Source organism: Phaenicophaeus curvirostris, chromosome 6, assembly GCF_032191515.1.
Source record: "Phaenicophaeus curvirostris isolate KB17595 chromosome 6, BPBGC_Pcur_1.0, whole genome shotgun sequence".
In the NCBI taxonomy this organism is placed as follows: domain Eukaryota; kingdom Metazoa; phylum Chordata; class Aves; order Cuculiformes; family Cuculidae; genus Phaenicophaeus; species Phaenicophaeus curvirostris.
In genome coordinates, this window is record NC_091397.1 from 911966 (window position 1) to 937974 (window position 26009).

A 26009-nucleotide genomic window follows, 5' to 3' on the forward strand; every position below is an offset into this window, starting at 1 on the left:
ACGCAGCCAATCAGCAGCGAGTGGGCGTGGCCAGAGTGGTGGGCGGGGCCAGACGGGGAGCGGCTGTCAATCACCCGTGAGGGGGCGTGGCCAGACGAGCTCAATGAGCAGCAGGGGGCGTGGCCAGGAGGGAAGGGGCGTGGTCAGACTGGTGTTTCAGCCAATCAGCAACGAGTGGGCGTGGCCTAAGAGGCAAAAGCAGCCAAATGGGGTGGAGCCAGGCTGGTGGGCGTGGCCAGATGGGGGGGGGCAACCAGCCGCGAGTGGGCGTGGCCAAAGGGACAAAGGCACCCAAGCAAGGAGCAAATGGGGTGGGCAGGGTGATGGGCGTGGCCAGACACGAGGACTCAATCAATGAGGTGCGAGTGGGCGTGGCCAAGAAGGTGAAAGGAGCCACTCGGTGGCGAGTGGGCGTGGCCAGGAGGAAAGGGGCGTGGCCATAAGGATGAAAACAGCCAATCAGCAGCGAGTGGGCGGGGCCAAAGCTTACAGAACCAACCAATCAGCAGCGAGTGGGCGTGGCTGAAGCTATGGGCGGGTCCTGGTGAAGGGGGCGTGGTCAACCGCGCGCTCTCATCCAATCAGCAGCGAATGGGCGTGTCCAGGCGGGGAGGCTCAGCCAATCAGAGGCGCCGGCGTCGGGAAGGGGGCGTGGCCAAGGGGGGAGCGCGCCGTCGCGCGGGTGACGTCACCCCTCGGCGCGGAGCCACCGCCCCAAGATGGCGGCGGGGCGGGGCCGCGGGTGGCGGCGCTGAGCTGGGGCTCCCGGCGGGGGTCGGTACCGGGGGAGCGCGGGGGCCGCCGAGCGAGGCCGCGGAGCCCCGGGGCAGCCAGGCCGGAGCCGCTGCGGGGATGCCCCGGGGGGGGCCGGGGCCGCCGCCGCCGCTGGAACCATGGAGGAGGAGGGCAAGAAAGGCAAGAAGGTGAGAAGGGGGCTGGGGGGGCGGGAGGGGGAGCCCTGAGGGAAAAGAGCGGGAAGCCCTGAGGGGGGAGCCCTGAGGGGAAAGAGTCACAGAATCACCAGGTTGGAAGAGACCCGCCGGATCATGGAGTCCAACCATCCCCATCAATCACTAACCCATGTCCCTCAGCACCTCGGCCACCCGGCCCTTAAACCCCTCCAGGGTTGACATCTTGGCTTGGAGCAGAGCCGGCGTGGCCAGCAGGGCCAGGGAGGTTCTTCTCCCTCTGGCCTCGGCCCTGGGGAGGCCGCTCCTCGAATCCTGGGGTCAGTTCTGGGTCCCTCACTCCAAGAAAGACCTTGAGGGGCTGGAGAACGTCTGGAGAAGGGAACGGAGCTGGGGAGGGGGCTGGAGAACAAGTCTGAGGGCCCTGGGGTGGTTCAGCCTGGAGAAGAGGAGGCTGAGGGGAGACCTCATTGCTCTCTGCAACTCCCTGAGAGGAGGTTGTGGAGAGGAGGGAGCTGGGCTCTTCTCCCCAGGGACAGGGGACAGGACGAGAGGGAATGGCCTCAAGTTCCGCCAGGGGAGGCTCAGGCTGGACAGCAGGAAAAAATCTTTCCTGGAAAGGGTGCTTGGTCCCTGTCGGAGGCTGCCCAGGGAGGGGGTTGAGTCCCCTTCCCTGGAGGGGTTGAAGGGCCGGGTGGCCGAGGTGCTGAGGGACAGGGGTCAGTGATTGATGGGGATGGTTGGTCTCCATGATCTGGTGGGTCTCTTCCAACCTGGTGATTCTGTGATTCTCTCACTTCCTGAGAGAGTTGAGGTTGTTCAGCCTGGAGAAGGCTCCAGGGAGACCTTAGAGCAGCTTCCAGGGCTGAAAGGGGCTCCAGGAGGGCTGGGGAGGGATCAATGGATGTGTGGAAAGGTTTGAAGCTGAAAGAGGGGAGGTTGAGATGGGATCTGAGGAAGGAATGTTCTCCAGTATGGATCCAGTGCCGTGGCCTCTGCCTTCCCAGTGCCCCCAATCCTCATTCCCAGTATGGATCTGGTCTCCTGATGAAGTTCTCCTTGGGATATTTGCAAAGCGGGGATGGAATGTTTCTTCTCACTGGCCCAGGTTGCCCAGGGAAGCTGTGGCTGCCCCATCCCTGGAGGTGTTGAAGGCCACGTTGGATGGAGCTTGGAGCCCCTGATCCAGTGGGAGGTGTCCCTGCCCCTGGCAGGGGTGGAACTGGCTGATCTTTGGGGTCCCTTCCAACCCAACCAATCCATGACTTACATGAGCAGCAGATGTTGGCATGAAATTCCCGACATTCCCATCTCAGGTGCCTCCTGGACCTCTGCCGTTGACTTCTTTTGCTTCTTCTCCTGCGGGAAGGCTGGGGCTTCTCCAGCAGCTTGTGAAGCTCGTCCCGACCGGCAGCACCAAATTCTTTGTGGTTTGAAACGCCGGCTCTCGGCCAGTCCAACAATTCCTTCTCGTGCAGATCATCGAGAAGCATCTGCCAAAACTGAGCTTGTCACTCCCGATCGAGCTTTGCTCCCAAACCGGGGTGGGGGGGGACGTGTCCATGGAAAGCTGGGAACCTTCTAAAGCTGATCGAGGTGGTGCTTGAAGAGCTCAAAGTGAGGTGGATCTTGAAGCCGGGCGCTCAAGGTTGATTCCAATGGTTTGAGTTGAAAGGATCTCAAAGATCATCCAGTTCCAACCTCCTGCCGTGGGCAGGGACACCTCCCACTGGAGCAGGTTGCTCCAAGCTCCATCCAATGTGGCCTTCAACACCTCCAGGCATGGAGCAGCCACAGCTTCTCTGGGCAACCTGTTCCAGCTCCTCCCCACCCTCATCATGAAGAATTTCCTCTTCATGTCTCATCTAAATCTTCCCCTTCCAATTCAAAGCCGTCCCCCCTCGTCCTGTCACTCCAGCCCCTTGGAAAAAGTCCTTCTCCAGCTTTCCTGGTGGCCCTTTCAGCCCTGGAAGCTGCTCTAAGATCTCTCCAGAGCCTTCTCCAGGCTGAATGACCCCAACTCTTTGAGTTTGTCCTCGTATGGGAGGTTCTCCAGCGCTTGGATCATCTCCGTGGCCTCCTCTGCACCCCTTCCAACAACTCCACGTCCTTCTGCTCTCTGCAGGTCCCAGAAAGGAGGTTGTGGTGAGGTGGGTGCTGGGCTCTTCTCCCAAGGAACAAGGAGTAGGACAAGAGGAAATGACCTCGAGTTGTGCCAGGGGAGGTTTGGATTGGAGATTGGGAAATATTCCTTCATGGAACGTGTTGTGGAGTCTCCATCTCTGGAGATGTTTAGAAGCCTTGTGGATGTCCCCTTCGGGGACACGTTTTGGTGGTGGAGTTGGCAGCGTTGGCTTTACGGTTGGACTCGATGCTCTTCAAGATCTTTTCCACCCTAAAAGATTCAGTGATTCTAAGTTTGTGCCGAGTTAAACCACCACGGTTCAAAGCCCACCTGGAGTCCAGGTGTGAGATCTTCTGGAATCTCCTCTCCCTGAACCTCCAGGGCCTCCTGGAGCGACCACAGCTGGTCAAGGTGCTGCCCTCCCCGCTCTCCACTTTCATCCAGACCTTTGGGTCCTTGAGCTGCTGCCAAACTCCACGACGTCTCCGTTCAGCGGCTCGATTTGGTGTCTCCGTTCCCTCCAAAGGGGTTGGGAAACGGGCTTTTCTCTTGGAAAACCATCTCACGCTCCAGGTTTTTCGTGGTTGACCCGCTAGACTGGATTTCAGGAGCTCCTTTGAACTCCAGGCTCAGCAAGACAAACCTGTCCTTGCTCTTCTTGGCTTCATTAGGCCTCGGTGCAGGTGGGAGCAGGGAGATATTCTTCTCAGTGCTTTTTTCTGCCTCTGGATGAAGCCTGAGATCTTCAGCTTCTGCTCCTCACGTTCCAGAATGGAGGTGGGATCCTGATGGGGCTCCAGGAAAGCTGGAGAGGGGCTCTTGATGAGGGGGTGCAAGGATGGGACAAGGAGGAAGGGTTTGAAGCTGGAAGAGGGGACATCGAGATGGGATGTTAGGAAGAAATTCTTCACGAGGAGGGTGAGGAGGCCCTGGTTGATCAGGGAAGCGGTGGCTGCCCCATCCCTGGAGGTGTTGAAGGCCACGCTGGATGGAGTTTGGATCACCCTGCTCCAGTGGGAGGTGTCCCTGCCCATGGCAGGGGTGGAACTGGGTGGACTTTGAGGTCTTTTCAACTCAACCCCTTCTGGGATTCTATGCAACAGCACCACGATCATGAGGCATCTGCTCCAAGGCTGAGGAGGTGACCCTCCTGAAAGCTTGAATTGATGCTGATGAGCAATTTAAACATCTTCTCTTCTCCTGTGTGGTCACGGGAAGAGGAGGGAGAGCGTCCCTGCTGCTTCTTGCTCTCTTGGTGTCTTGGAGGATGGATTGGGCTGGTGGCTCATGGTCGGTCGCTGTCAACCAACCCCCCCAGGTCCTTCTCCTCCAGGCAGCTTTTCAGCCGCTCTTCCCCAAGCCTGGAGCTGCTCGGGGTTGTTGGGTCCCAAGCGCAGGACCTGGCATGGAGCCTGGTGGAGCTCCATCCTGTTGGCCAGAGCCAACTGATGGTGGTTCTCTGGGGCAGGTCAGCGGTGGGGGCGGTCACAGAGATCTTGGATCGGCGTTGGCTGTGGCTGAGCCAGGCCAAGGGTTTTGTCCTGGGCTTCCCACCTCCCTCCTTCCCATCTGGGTCCTCGTTGAGGTCCTCGTTTCTTTTGAGCACAAAGCCCCAAGAGAAGAGGGAGAGGGAACTGGTGGAACATGTCTAGAGGAGCTCATGGAGATGACGCGAGGGCTGGAGAACCTCTGCTCTGACAGGCTGAGAGAGTTGGGGTGGTTCAGCCTGGAGAAGAGAAGCTTCCAAGGAGACCTTAGAGCAGCTTCCAGGACCGAAAGGGGCTCCAGGAAAGCTGGGGAGGGATCTTGATGAGGGAGGGCAGGGGTGGGATGAGGGGAACGGTTTTGAGCTGAAAGAGGAGAAGTTTAGATGAGATCTTGGGAAGAAACGTTCTCCTGTGAGGGTGAGGAGGCCCTGGAACAGGTTGCCCAGAGAAGCTGTGGCTGCCCCATCCCTGGAGGTGTTGAAGGCCACGTTGGATGGAGCTCGGAGCCCCTGATCCAGCAGGAGGTGTCCCTGCCCGTGGCAGGGGTGGCACTGGCTGGGCTTTGAGGTCCCTTCCAACCCATTCCACGATTCTATTTCCAACCCAACCCATTCCATGACTCTGTGACTATTTTCTGCCTCGGTTTCTGGTGGGAGCCTGGAGCTGCACAGGAGCAGCATTTGGAGATGTCTGTGTAGCCCATAGACCTCCTTGAACTTGAACTCTTAGGTCCCTTCCGACCCAAACCATCTCACGATTCTTGCCTCACAACGCTTAGAACTCACACTGGGCTTAAACTCTTCCCACCTCCACAAACGTCGTTGCCTAAAATCAAGCCTGGAGGCAGCAGGAGCTTGAATGAAGCCCCCGAGATGTTCTTGCAGAAGCTCCTGAGCTGCTCACGCTCCGCTACGGAGTGGACCACGCTGAAGCCTGGCTGGGAGCTGTGTTTGGAGGAGGAGGTGTGGTTGGAGCTGTGTTTATAGCTTCTTCTCCCTCTCCCTCCAGATGTCTCGGCTCGGCCGTGGCCCCGGAGATGAAAGGCGTGGGTGGAGAGCCGAGCCGGGTGGGAGGAATCTTCTTTGGGAGAGGAGGATCAAGGCTCTGCTAAAAATAGCCGGGGAAAATTCCTTTCCTCTTGATTTGGAGGCAAATCCTGTCCTGGCGGGGAGGCTGGAAGCCGGCGGCGTTGGCGGAGCAGCTCGAAACGTGAAATCGAGGAGCTTGAGACGAGGTTGGGAAATGGGGTTTGGGGAACACGGTTCCTTCAGCCGGGAGCTGCAGCCTTGGTTGGGGCTTTTAAAGCTCGTTTGGGGGCAACGTCGAGGTCCTGCAGCTGGGTTGGGACAGTCCCCGCGTTCCATCCAGGCTGGGGATGATGGGATGGAGAGAAACCTTGAGGAGAAGGACTCGGGGGGCTGGGGGGGAGAAGCTCCATGTGAGCTCAACGTGAAACCCCCCTGGGTTGCATCCAAAGAACGTGGCCAGCAGGGAGGGAGGGGATTGTCCCCTCTGCTCCTCTCGGGGAGACCTCAGCTGGAGGGTTGGGGCCAGCTCTGGAATCCTCAGCAGGAGAAGGAGATGGAGCTGTTGGAACGGGGCCAGAGGAGGCTCCAAGGATGATGCGAGGGCTGGAGAACCTCCCGTCCGAGGACAGGCTGAGAGAGTTGGGATGTTCAGGAGAAGAGAAGGCTCCGAGGAGACCTTAGAGTGACCAGATAAAGTGAGGTTTGATGTCTCTGTGGCCTGAGATGCTGGAGGAGAGCAGAGCGATGCATCTGGGGTTACAAACTCAGTATGAGGTTCAACAAGGTCAAGGGTAGAGTCCTTCACCTGGGACACCACAACCCTGAGCAGCTCCAGGCTTGGGAAGAGCGCCTGGAAAGCTGCCTGGAGGAGAAGGACCTGCGGGGTTGGTTGACCATGGCTGACCATGAGCCAGCAGTGGCCCAGGTGGCCAAGGAGGCCAATGGCATCCTGGCTTGGAGCAGCCCTGGGGTGGCAGCAGGAGCAGGGAAGGGATTGTCCCCGTGGACTCGGTGCTGGTGAGGCCGCAGCTCGAATCCTGGGGTCAGTTCTGGGTCCCTCACTCCAAGAAAGACCTTGAGGGGCTGGAGAACGTCTGGAGAAGGGAACGGAGCTGGGGAAGGGCTGGAGAACAAGGGTTGTGAGGAGCAGCTGAGGGACCTGGGGCTGGTTAGCCTGGAGAAGAGGAGGCTGAGGGGAGACCTCATGGCTCACTGCAGCTCCTGGAGAGGAGGTTGTGGTGAGGTGGGTGCTGGTTTCTGTTGCTCCTGTAGATCCTTCTTGCTCGTCTACCTTGAGGAGAGCGATGGGAGGGGCTGAAGCTGCCTGGTGGGAGAGTTCTTGTACATCCCAAGGTGGGAATCTGCTCTCTGCAAGCATCGAGGATCTTTGGGTCACTGGCAGCCCTCTAGGTCTTTGGATTCTTCTTCTCCAGTTGACCTTCTCCAATCCAGGCAGATTCATCGGGGAAATCAGCTCCTTTACCTTTTTAATTTGATTCGCTGTGAAAAGAGCAACTTGCTTTCGCGAATCCTCTGAGCGCGACGCTTGGGCTCACGTTGAGGCCCAGCAAGGCTTGTTCCAACGCTTCGTGGTCCTCCAAAGTGCCTCCTGGGAGGCCTTTGGCTCAGGCAGGGAGCTCCTGTCCTCGTTTCCAAGCTTTGTGTTTCTCAAGCGAGCGAGAAACGGAAGGACTTCATCCAGAGGGACCTGGCCAGGCTGGAGCAGTGGGGCTGGGAGACCCTCAGGAGGGGCAACCAGGCCAAGGGAAGGTCCTACCGCTGGGTCGGGGCAACCCCTGGGTTCAATCCAGGCTGGGGGTGATGGGCTGGAGAGCAGCCCTGAGGATGGTTTGAGGGCTGGAGAACCTCGCGTAGGAGGCCAGGCTGAGAGAGTTGGGCTTGTTCAGCCTGGAGAAGGCTCCGAGGAGACCTTAGAGCAGCTTCCAGGATTGAAAGAGGCTCCAGGAACCGTTCCCATCAATCACTAACCCATGGCCCTCAGCATCTGAGATGCTGAGGGCCATGGGTTAGTGATTGATGGGACTGGTTGGACTCGATGATCCCTGATCCCTCTCAGGGAGTTGGAGAGAGCAACGAGGTCTCCCCTCAGCCTCTTCTTCTCCAGGCTGAACCCCCCCAGGTTCCTCACATGCTCCTCTTGGTCTCCAGCCCCCTCCCCAGCTCCGTTCTCTTCTCTGCACTCGCTCCAGAGCCTCAAGGTCCTTCAGGAACGGGCTCAGGCTTTGCAGACCTCACTTCTCCACCTCCCCTCGCCGTGTCCTCACCCCGGGGCTGCTGAGCTTCTCGGGTTCTTCCCCACCACCTCTACTTAGTCACGGTCGCTGCTTACGGCAGAGGAAACCGCGGTTCTCGCACTTCCTGGCCTCGAGCTGCCCGGCGAATGAAGCTTCACGGCTTTTCCAGCCCTTCTGCTGGGCCAGGAGCTTCAGAAGACCCCGAGACGAGGGGAGCAGCTTCTCTCCCCGCCCCAGCAGGAGCTTGCGGGGAGCTCCGTGCCGGCGTGGGTTGGTTCTGCTCTCCACAGCTCGGTGCTTCCATGGAGAACGAGGTGGGTGTTGGGTGGAGACGGGCTCCCAGGAAAGCAGAAGCTCTTGTTCCGGGTTGGGTCGTGCCGGGTGACGTCTCTGCTTTGGATTTGGGCTCCTCAAAGCAGCTTCTGGAGAGCCTGTAGCTGTTGGGACAGGAGGTGGTGGGCTTGATGGTCCCATCACAGTGTCCTCTGAACTCTACGGAGGTTGCCTGAATCCTTGAGGGAGAAGCAAGAGTTTCTTCTGGTTTCTCCACGCTGAGGTGGAGCCGGTGGCCTCAGCACAGAGAGGTCACCCAAGAGCTGGAGCTCCTAGATGCTGGTGGTGGGTTGGTGGACGTCCCTGCTGGAGAGGGAAGCGTCTGGGCCACCCTTAGAGGTTTCTCTGCTTTGGATTCCTAAAAGATGCTGGTGGAACGAGATTTTCACGCACCGGCAGCCGAGGTTTGGGGTCGGACGCCCTTGTGGTTGGGGTGGCAGAGCCAGGGTTGAGCCCCACGCTCCTCTCACGGCTTTTCCAGCCCTTCTGCTGGGCCAGGAGCTTCAGAAGACCCCGAGACGAGGGGAGCAGCTTCTCTCCCCGCCCCAGCAGGAGCCTGTGGGGAGCTCCGTGCCGGCGTGGGTCGGTTCTGCTCTCCACAGCTCGGTGCTTCCATGGAGAACGAGGTGGGTGTTGGGTGGAGACGGGCTCCCAGGAAAGCAGAAGCTCTTGTTCCGGGTTGGGTCGTGCCGGGTGACGTCTCTGCTTTGGATTTGGGCTCCTCAAAGCAGCTTCTGGAGAGCCTGTAGCTGTTGGGACAGGAGGTGGTGGGCTTGATGGTCCCATCACAGTGTCCTCTGAACTCTACGGAGGTTGCCTGAATCCTTGAGGGAGAAGCAAGAGTTTCTTCTGGTTTCTCCACGCTGAGGTGGAGCCGGTGGCCTCAGCAGAGAGAGGTCACCCAAGAGCTGGAGCTCCCAGACCCTGGTGGTGGGTTGGTGGACGTCCCTGGTGGAGAGGGAAGCGTCTGGGCCACCCTTAGAGGTCTCTCTGCTTTGGATTCCTAAAAGATGCTGGTGGAATGAGATTTTCACGCACCGGCAGCCGAGGTTTGGGGTCGGACGCCCTTGTGGTTGGGGTGGCAGAGCCAGGGTTGAGCCCCACGCTCCTCTCACGGCTTTTCCAGCCCTTCTGCTGGGCCAGGAGCTTCAGAAGACCCCGAGACGAGGGGAGCAGCTTCTCTCCCCGCCCCAGCAGGAGCCTGTGGGGAGCTCCGTGCCGGCGTGGGTCGGTTCTGCTCTCCACAGCTCGGTGCTTCCATGGAGAACGAGGTGGGTGTTGGGTGGAGACGGGCTCCCAGGAAAGCAGAAGCTCTTGTTCCGGGTTGGGTCGTGCCGGGTGACGTCTCTGCTTTGGATTTGGGCTCCTCAAAGCAGCTTCTGGAGAGCCTGTAGCTGTTGGGACAGGAGGTGGTGGGCTTGATGGTCCCATCACAGTGTCCTCTGAACTCTACGGAGGTTGCCTGAATCCTTGAGGGAGAAGCAAGAGTTTCTTCTGGTTTCTCCACGCTGAGGTGGAGCCGGTGGCCTCAGCAGAGAGAGGTCACCCAAGAGCTGGAGCTCCCAGACCCTGGTGGTGGGTTGGTGGACGTCCCTGGTGGAGAGGGAAGCGTCTGGGCCACCCTTAGAGGTCTCTCTGCTTTGGATTCCTAAAAGATGCTGGTGGAATGAGATTTTCACGCACCGGCAGCCGAGGTTTGGGGTCGGACGCCCTTGTGGTTGGGGTGGCAGAGCCAGGGTTGAGCCCCACGCTCCTCTCACGGCTTTTCCAGCCCTTCTGCTGGGCCAGGAGCTTCAGAAGACCCCGAGACGAGGGGAGCAGCTTCTCTCCCCGCCCCAGCAGGAGCTTGCGGGGAGCTCCGTGCCGGCGTGGGTCGGTTCTGCTCTCCACAGCTCGGTGCTTCCATGGAGAACGAGGTGGGTGTTGGGTGGAGACGGGCTCCCAGGAAAGCAGAAGCTCTTGTTCCGGGTTGGGTCGTGCCGGGTGACGTCTCTGCGTTGGATTTGGGCTCCTCAAAGCAGCTTCTGGAGAGCCTGTAGCTGTTGGGACAGGAGATGGTGGGCTTGATGGTCCCGTCGCAGCATCTTCTGAACCCTATGGAGGTTGCCTGAATCCTTGAGGGAGAAGCAAGGGTTTCTTCTGGTTTCTCCACGCTGAGCTGGATCTGGTGCCCTCAGCACAGAGAGGTCACCCAAGAGCTGGAGCTCCCAGACGCTGGTGGTGGGTTGGTGGACGTCCCTGCTGGAGAGGGAACCTGGCCTTGAACACCTCCAGGGATGGAGCAGCCCCCACTTCTCTGGGCAACCTGTTCCAGGACCTCCCCGCCCTCATGGGGAAGGAGTTCTCCCTAAGATCTCATCTCCATCTCTCCTCTTTCAGCTTCAAAGCGTTCTCCTCGTCGTGTCCCTGACCAAGAGCCCCTCCCCAGCTGTCCTGGAGCCCCTTCCAGCGCTGGAAGCTGCTCTAAGGTCTCCTTGGAGCTTTGTCTTCTCCAGGCTGAACAAGCCCAACTCTCTCACCCCGAGAGAGTCTTCGCGAGGCCGGCTCGGAGCTGCTCTGTTTTCTGTCCCGTTTGTCCTAGAAACTGTCTCTATTTTTATCTCCCTGGGCCGAGGGACGATTTTCAGGGCCGGGTTGTCCCCAACGTCCTTGTCTTAGAATCACAGAATCGCTTGGTTGGACCTTTGAGATCATCGAGTCCAACCGTCCCTGTCCACGACTAAACCACATCCCTGAGCTCCTCATCTGCTCATCTTTTCAACCCCTCCAGGGATGGAGACTCCACCACCTCCTGGGCAGCCTCCGCCAGGGCCTGAGAGACCTTTTCATGAAGGAGTTTCTCCTGATGGGCAACCTGAACCTGTCCTGGTGCAACTTGAGGCCATTTCTTCTCGTCCCTTCACCTGTCACTCACCCACCTCTCCACAAGCTCCTTCCAGGCAGTTGGAGATAGCGTTGAGGTCTCCCCTCAACCTCCTTTCAGCACTGGAAGCTGCTCTAAGGTCTCCTTGGAGCCTTCTCTTCTCCAAGCTGAGCACCCCCAACTCTCTCAGCCTGTACGGGAGGTTCTCCAGCCCTTGGATCATCTCCGTGGCCTCCTCTGGGTCCATTCCAATAGCTCCGCGTCCTCCTTCTGCTGAGGATTCCAGACCTGAGAGCAGGCCTCCAGGTGAGGTCCCACCAGAGCTGAGTGGAGAGGGAATCTCCATCCCATGCTGTGGTCCGAAGCTGGTGGAGATGCTCCCTCTATAGCCGAGATCCCGTGTGATCCAGCTGGATCTGCATTGGCTCTGATGTTCTTCCAAACCCAACTTTTAGTGGTTTGGGCATCAGGAAGACCTCTTTGGTCCATGTGAGACCTTCTGCTGGGTCCTGCCCTTGCGTTTAGGGGTCTCTTATGACCTTAGACAAGTTTGCAGCACCTCCACCTTCTTCACGATGAGAACCCTTCAGATGCTTGGGTGAAACTCAAGGTGACACCAAGGTAAGAACAAAGCCTTTTGGATCCTTCACGATGAGAACCCTTCAAAGGCTTGGGTGAAACTCAAGGTAGCACCAAGGCGAGGACAAAGCCTGATGGGTTTGGTCTTAATCTGAATATCTAGTTCTATTTTTCTCTTAACTGGAAGGTTGAATTTTGAGGGAAAACCACCTTGTTTTGCTACGAGGAGCTTCTCAGCACTTGTGATGTTGCTGCACGGCGCCAGAAAGACCTTTGAGACAGTTTCTCCCACCGTTCTCCTTCAGAAACTGTCACCTCGGGCCTGGCCAGGGGAACGATCTCCTGGGTGGAAACTGGTTGGGTGGAAGGTCCAGAGAGTGGTGGGAGGTGGAGTTACCTCCAGCTGGAGGCCAGTTCCAAGTGGGGTCCCCAGGGCTCAGGGCTGGGTCCAGCCCTGCTCAGGGTCTTCATCAACGACCTGGATGGAGGCCTCGAGGGCCCCCTGAGCAAGTTTGGGGGTGACACTGAGCTGGGTGGGAGCTGGATCTGCTGGAGGGTCGGGAGGCTCCAAAGGGACCTGAACAGGCTGGATCCATGGGCTGAGACCAACGGGCTGAGGTTCCACCAGGAACTTGGGGCACAAGAACCCTGGGCAGCTCCAGCCTAGGAGAAGGCTGGCTGGAAAGGGCCTGGAGGAGAAGGACCTGGGGGGGTTGGTTGGACAGGAGCCAGCAGGGGCCCAGGGGGCCAAGAAGGCCAAGGGCATCTTGGCTTGGAGCAGAGCCGGCGTGGCCAGCAAGGCCAGGGAGGTTCTTCTCCCTCTGGATTTGGTGCTGGTGAGGCCACAGCTGGAATCCTGGGGTCAGTTCTGGGCCCCTCACTCCAAGAAAGACCTTGAGGGGCTGGAGAACGTCTGGAGAAGGGAACAGAGAAGGAGAACGTCTGGAGAAGGGGGTTGAGTCCCCTTCCCTGGAGGGGTTTAAGGGCCGGGTGGCCGAGGTGCTGAGGGACACGGGTCAGTGGTTGATGGGGATGGTTGGACTCCATGACCTGGTGGGTCTCTTCCAACCTGGTGATTCTGTGATTTCCAGCAGAAGCTCACGCACTGTGGGTTTGTAGCTCTAAACCCAACCTCTCCATGGGTGGTTGGAGCTGCTAAAACCAGACTTTTGGGCCAGATCTACAGCCTGGAGGAGCACTTGGTGATGCTGGTTGCTTCCCAATTTGATGTACAAGCTCTTTCTCGTTTAACCCCAACGTCGTGGCGCTTCCTTCCCTCTCCGCAGCCTGGAATCGTGTCTCCTTTCAAACGCGTCTTCCTGAAGGGTGAAAAGGGCCGGGATAAAAAAGCCCAGGAGAAGGTTACGGAGAGGAGGCCTCTCCACACGGTGCTGGTGTCGCTGCCCGACCGCGTCGAGCCGGACGTGCTGCTCAATGACTACATCGAGAAGGAAGTGAAGGTAACAGCTCTCAGCTTGGGCCTCGTCTGTAATTAAGAAACCTCGTCTGCGTTAGGAGAACGCGAAGGCTTGAGGTGGAGATGTAGCAGCTTCAAAACGGGCTTGGGGCACCAACCCTTTTGTAGATTCGTGGAACGGGTTGGGTTGGAAGGGACCTCAAAGCCCATCCAGATCCACCTCCTGCCACGGGCAGGGACACCTCCCACTGGATCAGGGGCTCCAAGCTCCATCCAACGTGGCCTTCAACACCTCCAGGGATGGGGCAGCCACCACTTCTCCTGTTCCAGCTCCTCCCCACCCTCACGGTGAAGAATTTCTTCCTAATGTCCAATCTAAATCTTCCCCTTTCCAATTTCAAGCCATTCCCCGTGGTCCTATCACTCCATGTCCTTGGAGAAAGCCCCTTTCCGGCTTTCCTGGAGCCCCTTTCAGTGCTGGAAGCTGCTCTGAGGTCTCCCCAGATCCTTCTCCCCACCTCTCTCAGCCTGGCCTCACAGTAGAGGTTCTCCAGCCCTCGCGTCATCTCCATAACCTCCTCTAGACTCACTCCAGCAGATCCATCTCCTTCCTGAACGTTGACGATGTCTCCTTCGCCGCAGGGGGCATGTTTGGGGCCGTGCTTGGTGTGTCCTCGCTCTGGTGACGCTGCGGTTCTTCTTTCCCAGTATTTAGGTCAACTGACGTCCATCCCGGGGTACCTGAACCCCTCCAGTCGCACGGAAATCCTGCATCTGATCGATAACGCCAAGGTGAGAGCTCACCTGTTGGAGAACCCACTCTCTGCAGCCTCTACCTGACAGGAAACGAGGACCTGTGGGACCTCCTCGGGGCTGGGTTCCTGGGCCACCTGGTGGCCTCTGTCCTGGTGCTACAAATGGGGGAGGGAAAGCTGCTCAGGCTTCAAACCCTAGAATCCTAGAAGGGTTGGAAGGGACCTCAAAGATCACCCAGTTCCACCTCCTGCCATGGGCAGGGACACCTCCCACTGGATCAGGGGCTCCAAGCTCCATCCAACGTGGCCTTCAACACCTCCAGGGATGGGGCAGCCACAGCTTCTCTGGACAACCTGTTCCAGGGCCTCCCCACCCTCCCAGGAGAACGTTTCTTCCCAAGATCTCATCTAAACGTCTCCTCTCTTTGGTTAAACCCATCACCCCTTGTCCTACCACACCAGGTCCTGCTAAAAACCTCGTCCCCGGCTTTCATAGAAGCCCCTTCAGGTTCTGGAAGGTCACTCTAAGGTCTCCTGGGAGCCTTCTCTTCTCCTGAACATCCCAACTCTCTCAGCCTGTCCTCGTACGGGAGGTTCTCCAGCCCTCGCATCATCCTTGGAGCCTCCTCTGGCCCCGTTCCAACAGCTCCATCTCCTTCTCCTGCTGAGGATTCCAGAGCTGGCCCCAACCCTCCAGCTGAGGTCTCCCCGAGAGGAGCCGAGGGGACAATCCCCTCCCTCCCTGCTGCCCACGCTGCTCTGGCTGCAGCCCAGGACACGGGGGGTTTCATGTTGAGCTCCTGTGGAGCTTCTCCCCCCCAGCCCCCCGAGTCCTTCCCCTCAGGGCTGCTCTCCAGCCCATCACCCCCAGCCTGGATTGAACCCAGGGATTTCCCAGACCCAAGTGTAGGACCTTGCCCTTGTTGACCCTCCTGAGGTTCTCCCAGCCCCACTTCTCCAGCTTCTCCAGGTCCCTCTAGGTGACATCCCATCCTTCCCCTGTGGGAACTGCCCCTCTCAGCTTGGTGTCCTCTCCAACCTTGCTGAGATGCCCTCCATCTCGCTGTCAATGTCCTTGATGAAGCTCCGGCCCCAGTATGGACCAGTTTCTACTTATTTTATGGTCATTCTAGAGAGCCCACCAGCTCCCGGGCCAGCTGACCCAAGAACACGACGCCGTCATCAGTCTCTCTGCCTACAACATCAAGCTGGTGTGGAGGGATGGAGAAGACCTCATCCTCAGGGTCCCCATCCATGACATCGCGTCCGTTTCCTACATCCGCGATGACTCCTCTCACCTGGTCGTGCTGAAAACGGGTAGGTGGTGGCCACCACGGGCCGGCTCTAGGGTTGCCACCTGGTTTTTGGGGTGTCCAGCGGCCACCGTTGTCCTCGTGTAGCGTTGGTGCTTTGTTTTATAGAATCGTGGGATGGGTTGGGTTGGAAGGGACCTTAAAGATCACCCAGTTCCACCCCCTGCCCTGGGCAGGGACACCTCCCACTGGATCAGGGGCTCCAAGCCCCATCCAACGTGGCCTTCAACACCTCCAGGGATGGAGCAGCCACAGCTTCTCTGGGCAACCTGTTCCAGGGCCTCCCCACCCTCATGGTGAAGAATTTCTTCCTCGTGTCTAATCTAAATCTTCTCCCTTCTCGTTTGAAGCCATTTAGCCTTGTCCTGTCACTCCAGGCCCTCAGAAGAAGTCCCTCCCCAGCTTTCCTGGAGCCCCTTTCAGTCCTGGAAGCTGCTCTGAGGTCTCGCTGGAGCCTTCTCCAGGCTGACCAACCCCAACTCTCTCAGCCTGGCCTCATACAGGAGGTTCTCCAGCCCTCAGATCATCTCTGTGGCCTCCTCAGGGTCCGTTCCAAGAGCTCCATCTCCTCCTTACATTGAGGACTCCAGCCCTGGCCCCAACCCTCCAGCTGAGGTCTCCCAGAGAGGAGCAGAGGGGACAATCCCCTCCCTCCCTGCGGGTCCCGCAGCTTTGGCTTCAGCCCAGGGCACGGTGGGGTTTCTGGGCTGGGAGGACACTTTCCCGGCTCACATGGAGCTCCTCACCCCCAGCCCCTCAAGTCCTTCTCCTCAGAGCTGCTCTCAATCCCTTCTCCTCCCAGCCTGACCTTGTTCCCACGGTTCCCAATCCTTCTTACTTTGAGGACTCCAGAAGTTCTCAGAGGTGTCAGAAACCATCTCCAGATTGAGGACTTGTCCTCCAGACTTAGACCCCGTGCAGGGTTCAGGTGAAGCTCCAAGAGCTCCATCCTCCAAGGCGTTTTCTGCTGGCTGTGGGATCTCCTGCTCTCCTGCTTCGAGGCCTTCGCTCTCCACCCAAGATGCCTCATTGTACGATGGCCTCCTTGATGTTCTCTCCCCGCCTTGACCTTTCCGTCACGATTCTTCTCTTTCTCAGCTCAGGATCCTAGGATCTCGCCGAGCCAGAGTCTCTGTGCCGAGAGCTCCAAGGCCCTCACCTCGAGCTCGCTGTCCGAGAGCGGCGTGGTTCCTGTCGAAGCCTGTTGCCTGGTGGTCCTGGCCACGGAGAACAAAGTAAGACTCCAACCACTCCATTCAGACTCTCTCCCACGTTGGCGTTGCCTCCAGAGTCACTGCTTGCGGTGGGACTGGGATTACTGGGAGGTTTTATGCTTATAGGACCAGGGCACCGTCTCTCAGATTGAGGGTGGAGAGCGAGGACGCTTGAGGTGGCCTCATCCTGCTCTTGCCAAGTGTTCCTTGTGGCACGTGGCCGGCTCCTTGCTTGGCTGGAGGTTCTGGAACACGCGTAGGCCCCGATTTAAGACTGGAGGTGGGACTTGAGGGTCCAACGTAGCTTTGCTGGCACAGCTGGAAGAGGAAACTCGGTTCCTACAGCAGCCCCAGAACCCAATTTGGACGCAAGAGGGTATCACAAGATGGTTCCTCTTGCTGGTGGTGCCAGAGGCGCAGAGTTTTCTCCACCAGCAGGAGATCCGTGAAGACAACCAGCCAGGATTTTGCTCACCAGGATATTTTCCCGATGCTGACCCGGAAATTTGCTTCGTTGAGACCCAGAGATTTCGATCTCGGCTCCCGTCCTCCAGCTTCTACCGCAGGAGCCCATTGGCCTGCAGGGTTGAGTTTTGCTCGCCCCGTTTTTAGCTCTAAACCCTCTCTGGGGCATCTGCACCTGGTTGGGGTGGAGGTTGTGGAGCTCAAAGCCCAGGAGGCCAAACTGAGGGGCAGGACAGAGCATCTGGGAGCTAATTAAATGCTGGGAGTTAACGATGGAGCGTCCTATCTCCTATTGCTTGGGACTGGGGGGTTAAAGAGGGCTGAGATGCTTCTCTGGGGTGATAAACCTCAGGAGTTCATCTCTAGCACCAAGGAAAACACAGCTAAGGGTTGTCACCTCCAGCTCTGGAGCCTGGAGAGTGGTGGGAGATGGAGTTACCTCCAGCTGGAGGCCAGTTCCAAGTGGGGTCCCCAGGGCTCAGCGCTGGGTCCAGCCCTGCTCAGGGTCTTCATCAACGACCTGGATGGAGGCCTCGAGGGCCCCCTGAGCAAGTCTGGGGGTGACACTGAGCTGGGTGGGAGCTGGATCTGCTGGAGGGTCGGGAGGCTCCAAAGGGACCTGAACAGGCTGGATCCATGGGCTGAGAGCAACGGGCTGAGGTTCCACCAGGAACTTGGGGCACAAGAACCCTGGGCAGCTCCAGCCTAGGAGAAGGCTGGCTGGAAAGGGCCTGGAGGAGAAGGACCTGGGGGGGTTGGTTGGACAGGAGCCAGCAGGGGCCCAGGGGGCCAAGAAGGCCAAGGGCATCTTGGCTTGGAGCAGAGCCGGCGTGGCCAGCAGGGCCTGGGAGGTTCTTCTCCCTCTGGATTTGATGCTGGTGAGGCCACAGCTCAAATCCTGGGGTCAGTTCTGGGTCCCTCACTCCAAGAAAGACCTTGAGGGGCTTCAGAACGTCTGGAGAAGGGAACGGAGCTGGGGAGGGGCTGGAGAACAAGGGTTAGGAGTCCCCATCCCTGGAGGGGTTTAAGGGCTGGGTGGCCGAGGTGCTGAGGGACACGGGTCAGTGATTGATGGGAACGGTTGGACTCCATGATCCCGTGGGTCTCTTCCAACCTGGTGATTCCGTGACTCTCTAAGTGGAGACCCTGTGGGTCAAGCGATGTCCTGGATCTTGGATGATTGAGTTTCCTTGCTGGGAAGACAACGTCCCCACAACTCCAGGTCACTGCTGGTTGGCGTGAAGAGCAAAGCCACCACGGTGTCTTCTCCTTTCCTAGGTGACGGCAGAGGAGCTCTGCTCCCTTCTCAGCCAAGTCTTCCAGATAGTTTACACGGAGTCCACCATAGACTTCTTGGACAGAGCAATATTTGATGGGGCGTCCACGCCGACGCGGCACATGTCCTTACACAGCGGTAAGTCCACGTTCTCCATGGTGGCTCCTGCTTTATCGAGGGTCGTGGAATCCTGGAATGGGTTGGAAGGGACCTCAAAGTCCAGCCAGTTCCAACCCACAGGCGGGGACACCTCCCACTGGCTCAGGGGCTCCAAGCCCCATCCAACCTGACCTTGAAGACCTCCAGGAAGTCTCCCTGGAGCCTTCTCCAGGCTGAACAAGCCCAACTCTCTCAGCCTGTCCTCCTGTGGGAGGTTCTCCAGCCCTTGGCTCATCTCCGTGGCCTCCTCCGGACTCGTTCCAACAGCTCCATCTCCTTCTTACGATGGAGATTCCAGATCTGGCCCCAGGGCTCCAGGTTGGGTCTCCCCAGAGTGGAGCAGAGGAGATCAATCTCCTTCCTTGCCCCAACTGGCTTTCTGGTGCCTCCTCATCTTCACCAACGTCCCTCACCTCTCCTCGTTCCCACTCCAAGGTTGGAGCCAGCTTGGTGCTTCCCTCCTGGAGGACACAAAGAAACCCTCCTCTGTTTCATTTGTCGGGACACGAGGACCATCTCCTTCCTGTAGGTGTTTCTCCAGCTGGTCTCCAGCCCATCACCCTCCCTCCTTGTCCCTCCCACCCTTCCCATCTCCAGCCACGTGGCATGGAGGCATCTAATCCACATCCTGGCCCAGCACCTCATCAAAACTGAGCCAAAAACCACCACGGGCTTAGACCGCAGGCTGGAAACCCCTCAACTTTCAGCTTCTTCACCTCCGTATCTCCCTTTTTCTCCTCGCAGATGACTCTTCGACCAAAGTGGACGTTAAGGAACCCTACGAAACGGAAACAAGCACTTTGTAAGTCAACGGGGGGGGACGCTGAGTTGACTCGACAGCCGAGCCGATTTGTGCAGCTTGGCTGCCGCGTTTAAACCCTCCTCGTCAAAAGCTTCTGCTCAGCTCGGCTCAAACAAACCAAGCCCCTGTTTTTCTTTCACCACGGCTGGATGGTTCCGTCACAGCTGGAATGTTCCACCAGGGCTTTCCCAGAGAAGGTCACGTAGCGAACGTAGGCGCAGATCCCTTGGTCAGCAAAGCCGGGACGTGACGTCCGGCTGAGCTGGAGAAACCTTCTCCCCCAACCCCTTTATTTTAGAATCTTTTTTTCTCCTCCTAAATCGGCTGAAAACGTCGAGCGGGGAATCATGGAATGGGGTGGGATGGAAGGGACCTTCAAAATCATCCAATTCCAACCCCTCCCGCTGGAGCTGGATGCTCCCAGCCCCATCCGACGTGGCCTTCAACACCTCCAGGGATGGAGCAGCCACCGCTTCCCTGGACAACCTGTTCCAGGACCTCCCCACCCTCATGGGGAAGAACTTCCTCCTTCCATCTAGTCTAAAATCAACAGATGCTGTTTGAAAATTCCATCATTAATCCCCAAAGAAGGTGATTTGAGCCATTTGGTGCTTGGAACCGGATGATCTTGAAGGTCCCTTCCAACCCAACCTATTCTATGAGTTTCTCCACCCTGTTCCAGCAGGAGAAAGCGCTTGGAGAGGACGTTTACCCACGTAGGGCAGGTCACCCAACCAACATAGTTAAGTTCTCCATGCTGAGGGAACCTTCCAATGACCCTGGAAGCGAGGAGGCATCTCCACCTGCCTCTCAGCTCTTCCAGGCTCTCCAAAGCCCTTTGGAAGTGAGGAGGCATCTCCACCTGCCTCTTGGCTCTCCAAAGCCCTTGGAAGCGAGGAGGCATCTCCACCTACCTCTCTGCTCTTCCATGCTCTCCAAAGCCCTTGGAAGTGAGGAGGCATCTCCACCTTCCTCTTGGCTCTCCAAAGCCCTTTGGAATTGAGGAGGCATCTCCACCTGCCTCTTGGCTCTCCAAAGCCCTTTGGAAGCGAGGAGGCATCTCCACCTCCCTCTTGGCTCTCCAAAGCCCTTTGGAAGCGAGGAGGCATCTCCACCTCCCTCTTGGCTCTCCAAAGCCCTTTGGAAGTGAGGAGGCATCTCCACCTCCCTCTTGGCTCTCCATAAGCCCTTTGGAAGCGAGGAGGCATCTCCACCTCCCTCTTGGCTCTTCTAGAGCCCCAACCACCAGCATCTTCGATGCAGAAGGTGCCCCTGGATCTCAGGAGGCCTCACGAGCTCTTTGCCTTTCAGTTCCTTTCCAGAAGCTTTGGACGCAGGTGGCAACTCCCCCTCTTCCTTCTCCACGCAACCATCTCCACACGTGAAGACGGTCAGCGAGAGCGAGCTGAGCACCACGGCCACCGAGCTGCTCCAGGACTACATGATGACGGTAGGATCGGAGAAGATCTTCTTCCCTTTGGCGTCTTCGGGGCCTTTGGGCTTTAGGATTGTCCCCTCGGTGGGTGGAACACAAGCCGGTGCTGTAGAAACATCTCAACCACCTCCTTTTCAACGCAAACTGTGCTTGGAGGCCTCCTGGGACCTGAACACGGGCTTGTGTCCTTCTCCTGGAGGACCAGCCCCATCCCCTTGTCCCCTGAAGGCACCTCGCACCATCTAATGGAGCTTGTGGACATCTGACTTGTCCCCAGGTGACGCTTCCAGCTCAGCATGGGTTCTACCAGCCTTTCCATCACCACGAGTTGGTTCACAACTGCAGCTCTTGACCAATAAAATCCATCCCTGGGCTTCCCATCATCTCCTTCTCCTCCAGCTCCAGTGATGCTCGTGGTTTCTTCTCTCCCACAGCTCCGAACGAAGCTCTCCTCCCAGGAGATCCAGCAGTTCGCGATGCTCCTCCACGAATATCGCAACGGGGCTTCCATCCACGAGTTCTGCATCAACTTGAAGCAGCTCTACGGGGACAGCAGAAAGTTCCTGCTCTTAGGTGAGTGGCAGGGGCCGGGGACTCCTCGAGGACGACCCACCAGAGGTCACCAGCCCCTCCCAAGCCAGCATGAAGGCCCCGGCACCAGGTGGGGATGTCCTGGTGACCTGGTGGGACACAGGGGGGTGAAGGGGTGGGTGTGGATGGCTTGAAGGTTCCTTGAAGTGCAACCAAGCAAGGAACGAACATCTCGATCCATCTTCCCTTTGGAGATGCCTCGTTCGTGAGGGCAGCTGGGTCCATCCAGCTCAGGCTCCGACCTCAGAGCCTTGAGTCATTGGAGTTGGAGAAGACCTCTAAGCTCCTCCAGGCCGACCCCACCCTGCTGACTAAACCGTGTCCCCGGGTGCCGCATCTCCGTGGTCTTCGAACACCTCCAGGGATGGAGATTCCACCATCTGTTGGGAAAGACGTTTTCCCTACTATCTAACCCTTGAGGCCACCTCCTCTCATCCCACCCGTGTCCCTTGGGAGAAGAGCCCAGCACCCACCTCACCACAACCTCCTCTCCAGGAGCTGCAGAGACCCATGAGGTCTCCCCTCAGCCTCCTCTTCTCCAGGCTAAGCAGCCCCAGGTCCCTCAGCTGCTCCTCACAACCCTTGTTCTCCAGCCCCTCCCCAGCTCCGTTCCCTTCTCCAGACGTTCTCCAGCCCCTCAAGGTCTTTCTTGGAGTGAGGGGCCCAAAACTGACCCCAGGATTCGAGCTGTGGCCTCACCAAGTCCATGGGGACAATCCCTGTGCTTCTCCTGCTGGCCACCCCAGGGCTGCTCCAAGCCAAGATGCCCTTGGCCTTCTTGGCCCCCTGAGCCCCTGCTGGCTCCTGTCCAACCAACCCCCCCAGGTCCTTCTCCTCCAGGCCCTTTCCAGCCAGCCTTCTCCTAGGCTGGAGCTGCCCAGGGTTCTTGTGCCCCAAGTTCCTGGTGGAACCTCATCCCGTTGGTCTCAACCCATGGATCCACCTTTTATGGAACCAGGAAGGTTTGGAAAACCCTCCAAGCTCCAGGAGGAGCAGTGTCCACACGCGAGACCCCTCCTCTAAGGGTTTTTCTCTCAAGTTCTTGAGTGCCTGGAGGTTTCTCCTCCCAAGCGCTTTGAGGAGCCCCAGAGCTGGGACCAACCCTGGGAGCAGGAGGTTCCTCACCTTTGGCCAGTGAGGAGGACACACACCATAGAGCTGGTGGGGACAGAGAGATGAAGCTCAACCTGGAAGCTGGAGCAGGATGGGGCCCACCTGGAGGACCAGACAGTAGCTTGAACACTTGAGGCCTCCACCTACCTCTAATTAGAAGGAAAAATGAGTCAATTAAATACCCCCCGTCCCCTCAAAACCATCTCCTCGACCAACCCCAAGTGAGATGTTTCCCTGCAGAATTAGCAGATGGACCTTTTGAGCTTGGAAAGTCCCATCCCAGGAGGTCTTTGTCCTCAGTAGGTGGTGGCTCTGGTTCTCCAGGGTGGAAATAGGAGGTGTGACCACGAGTTGGAGACCCCAGTGGTCCCTGACCCCTCAAAACCATCTCCTCGACCAAGCCTTGTGCCGCTTTGCTGAGCTGGAGCACCACATTGCAACCATCCTGGAGGTCCAGGCTCTTCAGGAAGGCTTGGAAGGCCCTGGGGAAGTTCAAACCCCTGTGGAAACCCCATCCTGGTGGTCTCCAGCCGTGGCTGATGTTAACCGTGTCCTCCTCGTGGTTTCTTCTCTGCTCCAGGTCTTCGCCCTTTCATCCCCGAGAAGGACAGCCAACACTTCGAGAACTTCTTGGAGACCATCGGGGTGAAGGACGGCCGGGGCATCATCACGGACAGTTTTGGGAGGTACAGGAGGACGCTGAGCACGACCTCCAACTCCACCACCAACGGCAACGGCGCCGCCGGCAGCTCCGACGACCAGTCGGGCCCTTCGGAAGAAGACGAGTGGGACCGGATGATCTCCCACATCAGCAACGACATCGAAGCCCTGGGCTGCAGCATGGACCGCGACTCCTCCTGAGGAGGAGGAGGAGGACAACCCCGACACCTTCTCCGAGAAGAACAGCCCCCCCTGCAGCGGTGCCAGCACTCTGGAAGAGGTTTTCAGGGCTCTAGCAGGATGTAATTAATCTCCCGTCCTCGTTAACGGCTCGGAAGGCGCTCGGTGCCCTCTCACCGTGGTGGAGAACCTCAACTCGCCACCGTCCCTGCTTTGGGTTTGCCAGCTCGGCAAAGCCCGGGAGACAACGTTGGCTCCAACCTTCTGCCTGGTTTACACATTTGCACATCCCTCTCGGAACTGCTCCTCTTCCTCCTCCTCATCTTCTTTGTCGTTGCCTTCCTCCTCCTCCTCTTAGTCTTCTTCTTCCTCCTCCTCCTCGTCTTCTTCTTCCTCTTCCTCCTCGTCTTCTTCTTCCTCCTCCTCCTCGTCTTCTTCTTCCTCCTCCTCCTCGTCTTCATCGTCTTCTTCTTCCTCCTCCTCCTCGCCGTCTTCGTCATCTTCTTCTTCCTCCTCCTCACCGTCGTCTTCTTCCTCCTCCTCCTCCTCTTCTTCTTCCTCCTCCTCATCTTCGTCGTCTTCTTCTTCTTCTTCTTCTTCTTCCTCCTCCTCGTCTTCGTCGTCTTCTTGTTCTTCTTCCTCCTCCTCCTCCTCGTCGTCTTCTTCCTCCTCCTCCTCCTCATCGTCATCGTCGTCTTCTTCTTCTTCCTCATCATCTTCCTCCTCCTCGTCTTCATCTTCTTCCTCCTCCTCCTCGTCTCCTCCTTCTTCTTCCTCCTCCTCGTCTCCTCCTTCTTCTTCCTCCTCCTCATCTTCTTCTTCCTCTTCCTCCTCCTCCTCATCTTCTTCTTCTTCCTCTTCCTCCTCCTCCTCTTCTTCTTCTTCCTCCTCCTCCTCCTCTTCTTCTTCTTCTTCCTCCTCCTCTTCTTCTTCTTCTTCCTCCTCCTCTTCTTCTTCTTCCTCCTCCTCCTCATCTTCTTCTTCCTCCTCCTCCTCATCTTCTTCTTCCTCCTCCTCATCTTCCTCCTCCTCCTCCTCATCTTCTTCTTCTTCCTCCTCCTCCTCCTCTTCTTCTTCTTCCTCCTCCTCCTCCTCCTCTTCTTCTTCCTCCTCCTCCTCCTCCTCTTCTTCTTCCTCCTCCTCCTCCTCCTCTTCTTCTTCCTCCTCCTCCTCCTCCTCATCTTCTTCTTCCTCCTCCTCCTCATCTTCTTCTTCCTCCTCCTCCTCATCTTCTTCTTCCTCCTCCTCCTCATCTTCTTCTTCCTCCTCCTCCTCATCTTCTTCTTCCTCCTCCTCCTCATCTTCCTCCTCCTCCTCCTCATCTTCCTTCTTCCTCCTCCTGGTTTGAATGAAGTTGACCACAATGTGAATTATTTAACCCTATTGTCACATTGAGACCCTCGAGCTCCAGCCCCAAGGCTCTGGTGGCACCCAACGCCGCCCAGGCCTTCTCCTTCCTTCTCCAACCCTTTTTTCCCACCTGGAACATTGAGGAGGTGCCTCAAGGACCTGGGGGGGAGGGACATGGACACCACGGGCATCTCCTTAGAGTTTGGAGAACCTCGTGGTTCTCCTTGGGCTTCGTGGTGCTGGGAGAAGGTTGTGGGGTGGCTGCTAGGTCCCTGTTGTCCCCTTCATCCCCTCTCCAACAGCCCTTCCCTTCCAGTTTCGAGGTCCATCAACTCCAGGGCCCCAAAAAAAAGGTCCCTCAGCTCCTGGAGAAAGGGATTTGGCCACGACGCATCCATCTGGAGAGCATCTTGATGGAGAAGCTCAAGGTTTTCTCTTGGCACACGTTGTCGCCGGCCACCAAGCCAAGAGGAGATGAAGCTCCTCAGCTCCAGGACCTCCAGGAGTCGAGGAACCGAGATGTTCTTCCTCGGTGTGCCCAGGAGGCAGCGGCGCTGGGAGAAGGTGGAGCTGGGGGTGGTTCCTTAGTGCCTTTCGATGAGTCGGAGCCCACAAGCAGGTTGCGCGCGTGGGGTCTTCACGTCTTTAAAGACTTAAAGGACCTTGGAAGCCAAGAAAAAAAAACCCAAACCAGCCTCATTTTTGATGGGACGTCGTACGGAGAGCGAGGGAAGAGAAGCCGGAACCGTTCCTGGGGGGTTTTATACTAACGAGACTCGTTAAGTAGGGAAATAAACCTGCCTTGGAGCCAGCTGGGAACGAGGAGGCACCAGCTGGGGGTTGTGGCTCCACCTCCAGCTCCTGGGGACCAGGGGAGGTGGCTCAGGAGGTCCCAGGAGGTTTTGTTACTGGTAAATATAATCCTGCACCCAGGGGCGGGTCGTGGTCTTGGTGAAGCCCTCACTCGCCTCCCTTGGGTTCCTTTCCTCCAAGGGGAACCGTGAAGGTTGGAAAGGTCCTCTGAGATCATCCAACCCCCCCTCATGCCAACTAAACCCTGTCCCCAGGTGGACTTGATGATCCTGTGGGTCTTTTCCAACCCGGGGATTCTAGGATTCTAAGTGTCACAGCTCCATGTTCTTTGAACAGCTCCCAGGATGGAGGTTCCACCATCTCTGGGCACCTTCTGCCAGGGCTTCACCACCCTTTCCGTGATGGAACTCCCTGATGTCCAATCTGAACCTGCCATGGAGCAGCTTGAGGCCATTTCTCCTCTCCTCCCACCCCTTGTTCCTTGGGAGAAGAGCCCAGCACCCACCTCTCCACAACCTCCTCTCCAGGAGCTGCAGAGAGCAATGAGGTCTCCCCTCAGCCTCCTCCAGGCTAACCAGCCCCAGGTCCCTCAGCTGCTCCTCACAACCCTTGTTCTCCAGCCCCTCAAGGTCTTTCTTGGAGTGAGGGACCCAAAACTGACCCCAGGATTCGAGCTGTGGCCTCACCAGCACCAAGTCCAGAGGGACAATCCCTGTACCAGGTGCCCCCCGACCTGGCCAAGCAGGAGAGCTCCAAGCCACGTGTCCCACCACCGCGGCCTCAACCCCTCAATTCCTCCCTTCCCCAGGTTCCTCCATCCCTCTCCAACATCTCCAGGGACCCAACCCTGCTGAGATACGAGGCCGGAGGAGCCGTGGGGCCGCCCTG

At 58.0% G+C, this 26009-nt stretch overlaps 2 protein-coding genes across 4 annotated transcripts in view; one reads left to right on the plus strand and one right to left on the minus strand.

Moving 5' to 3' along the window:
- Positions 1-895, minus strand: part of LOC138722169 (uncharacterized) — a 5630-nt gene extending 4735 nt beyond the window's left edge. The window contains exon 1 of the mRNA XM_069860052.1: positions 693-895. Within this exon, the coding sequence (XP_069716153.1) occupies positions 693-895 (203 nt within the window). The remainder of the gene's footprint in view (positions 1-692) is intronic.
- On the plus strand, positions 817-25241 carry CCM2 (CCM2 scaffold protein). 3 transcript variants are annotated; one of them, XM_069859187.1, is made up of 10 exons: positions 817-923; positions 12865-13038; positions 13704-13787; positions 14884-15067; positions 16162-16298; positions 18021-18156; positions 18922-18979; positions 20291-20429; positions 20849-20987; positions 22699-25241. In XM_069859187.1, exons 1-10 carry the CDS (start codon positions 894-896, stop codon positions 22977-22979), a joined length of 1362 nt encoding a protein of 453 aa, XP_069715288.1. In that variant the 5' UTR covers positions 817-893; the 3' UTR covers positions 22980-25241. The 3 variants fall into 3 exon arrangements, with proteins under 3 accessions (XP_069715288.1, XP_069715287.1, XP_069715289.1); XM_069859186.1 differs by lacking the exon at positions 817-923 and adding an exon at positions 3790-3810; XM_069859188.1 differs by lacking the exon at positions 817-923 and adding an exon at positions 9964-10052.
- The last annotated feature ends 768 nt before the right edge of the window (positions 25242-26009 follow it).

Excerpts from the sequence above, each read along its gene's own strand:
- CCM2 (XM_069859187.1), top strand. The coding sequence starts at position 894 with ATGGAGGAGGAGGGCAAGAAAGGCAAGAAG. Across the intron at positions 924-12,864 it reads AGGGCAAGAAAGGCAAGAAG|CCTGGAATCGTGTCTCCTTT; the intron begins GTGAGAAGGGGG and ends CCCTCTCCGCAG. Across the intron at positions 20,430-20,848 it reads TCCAGGACTACATGATGACG|CTCCGAACGAAGCTCTCCTC; the intron begins GTAGGATCGGAG and ends TCTCTCCCACAG.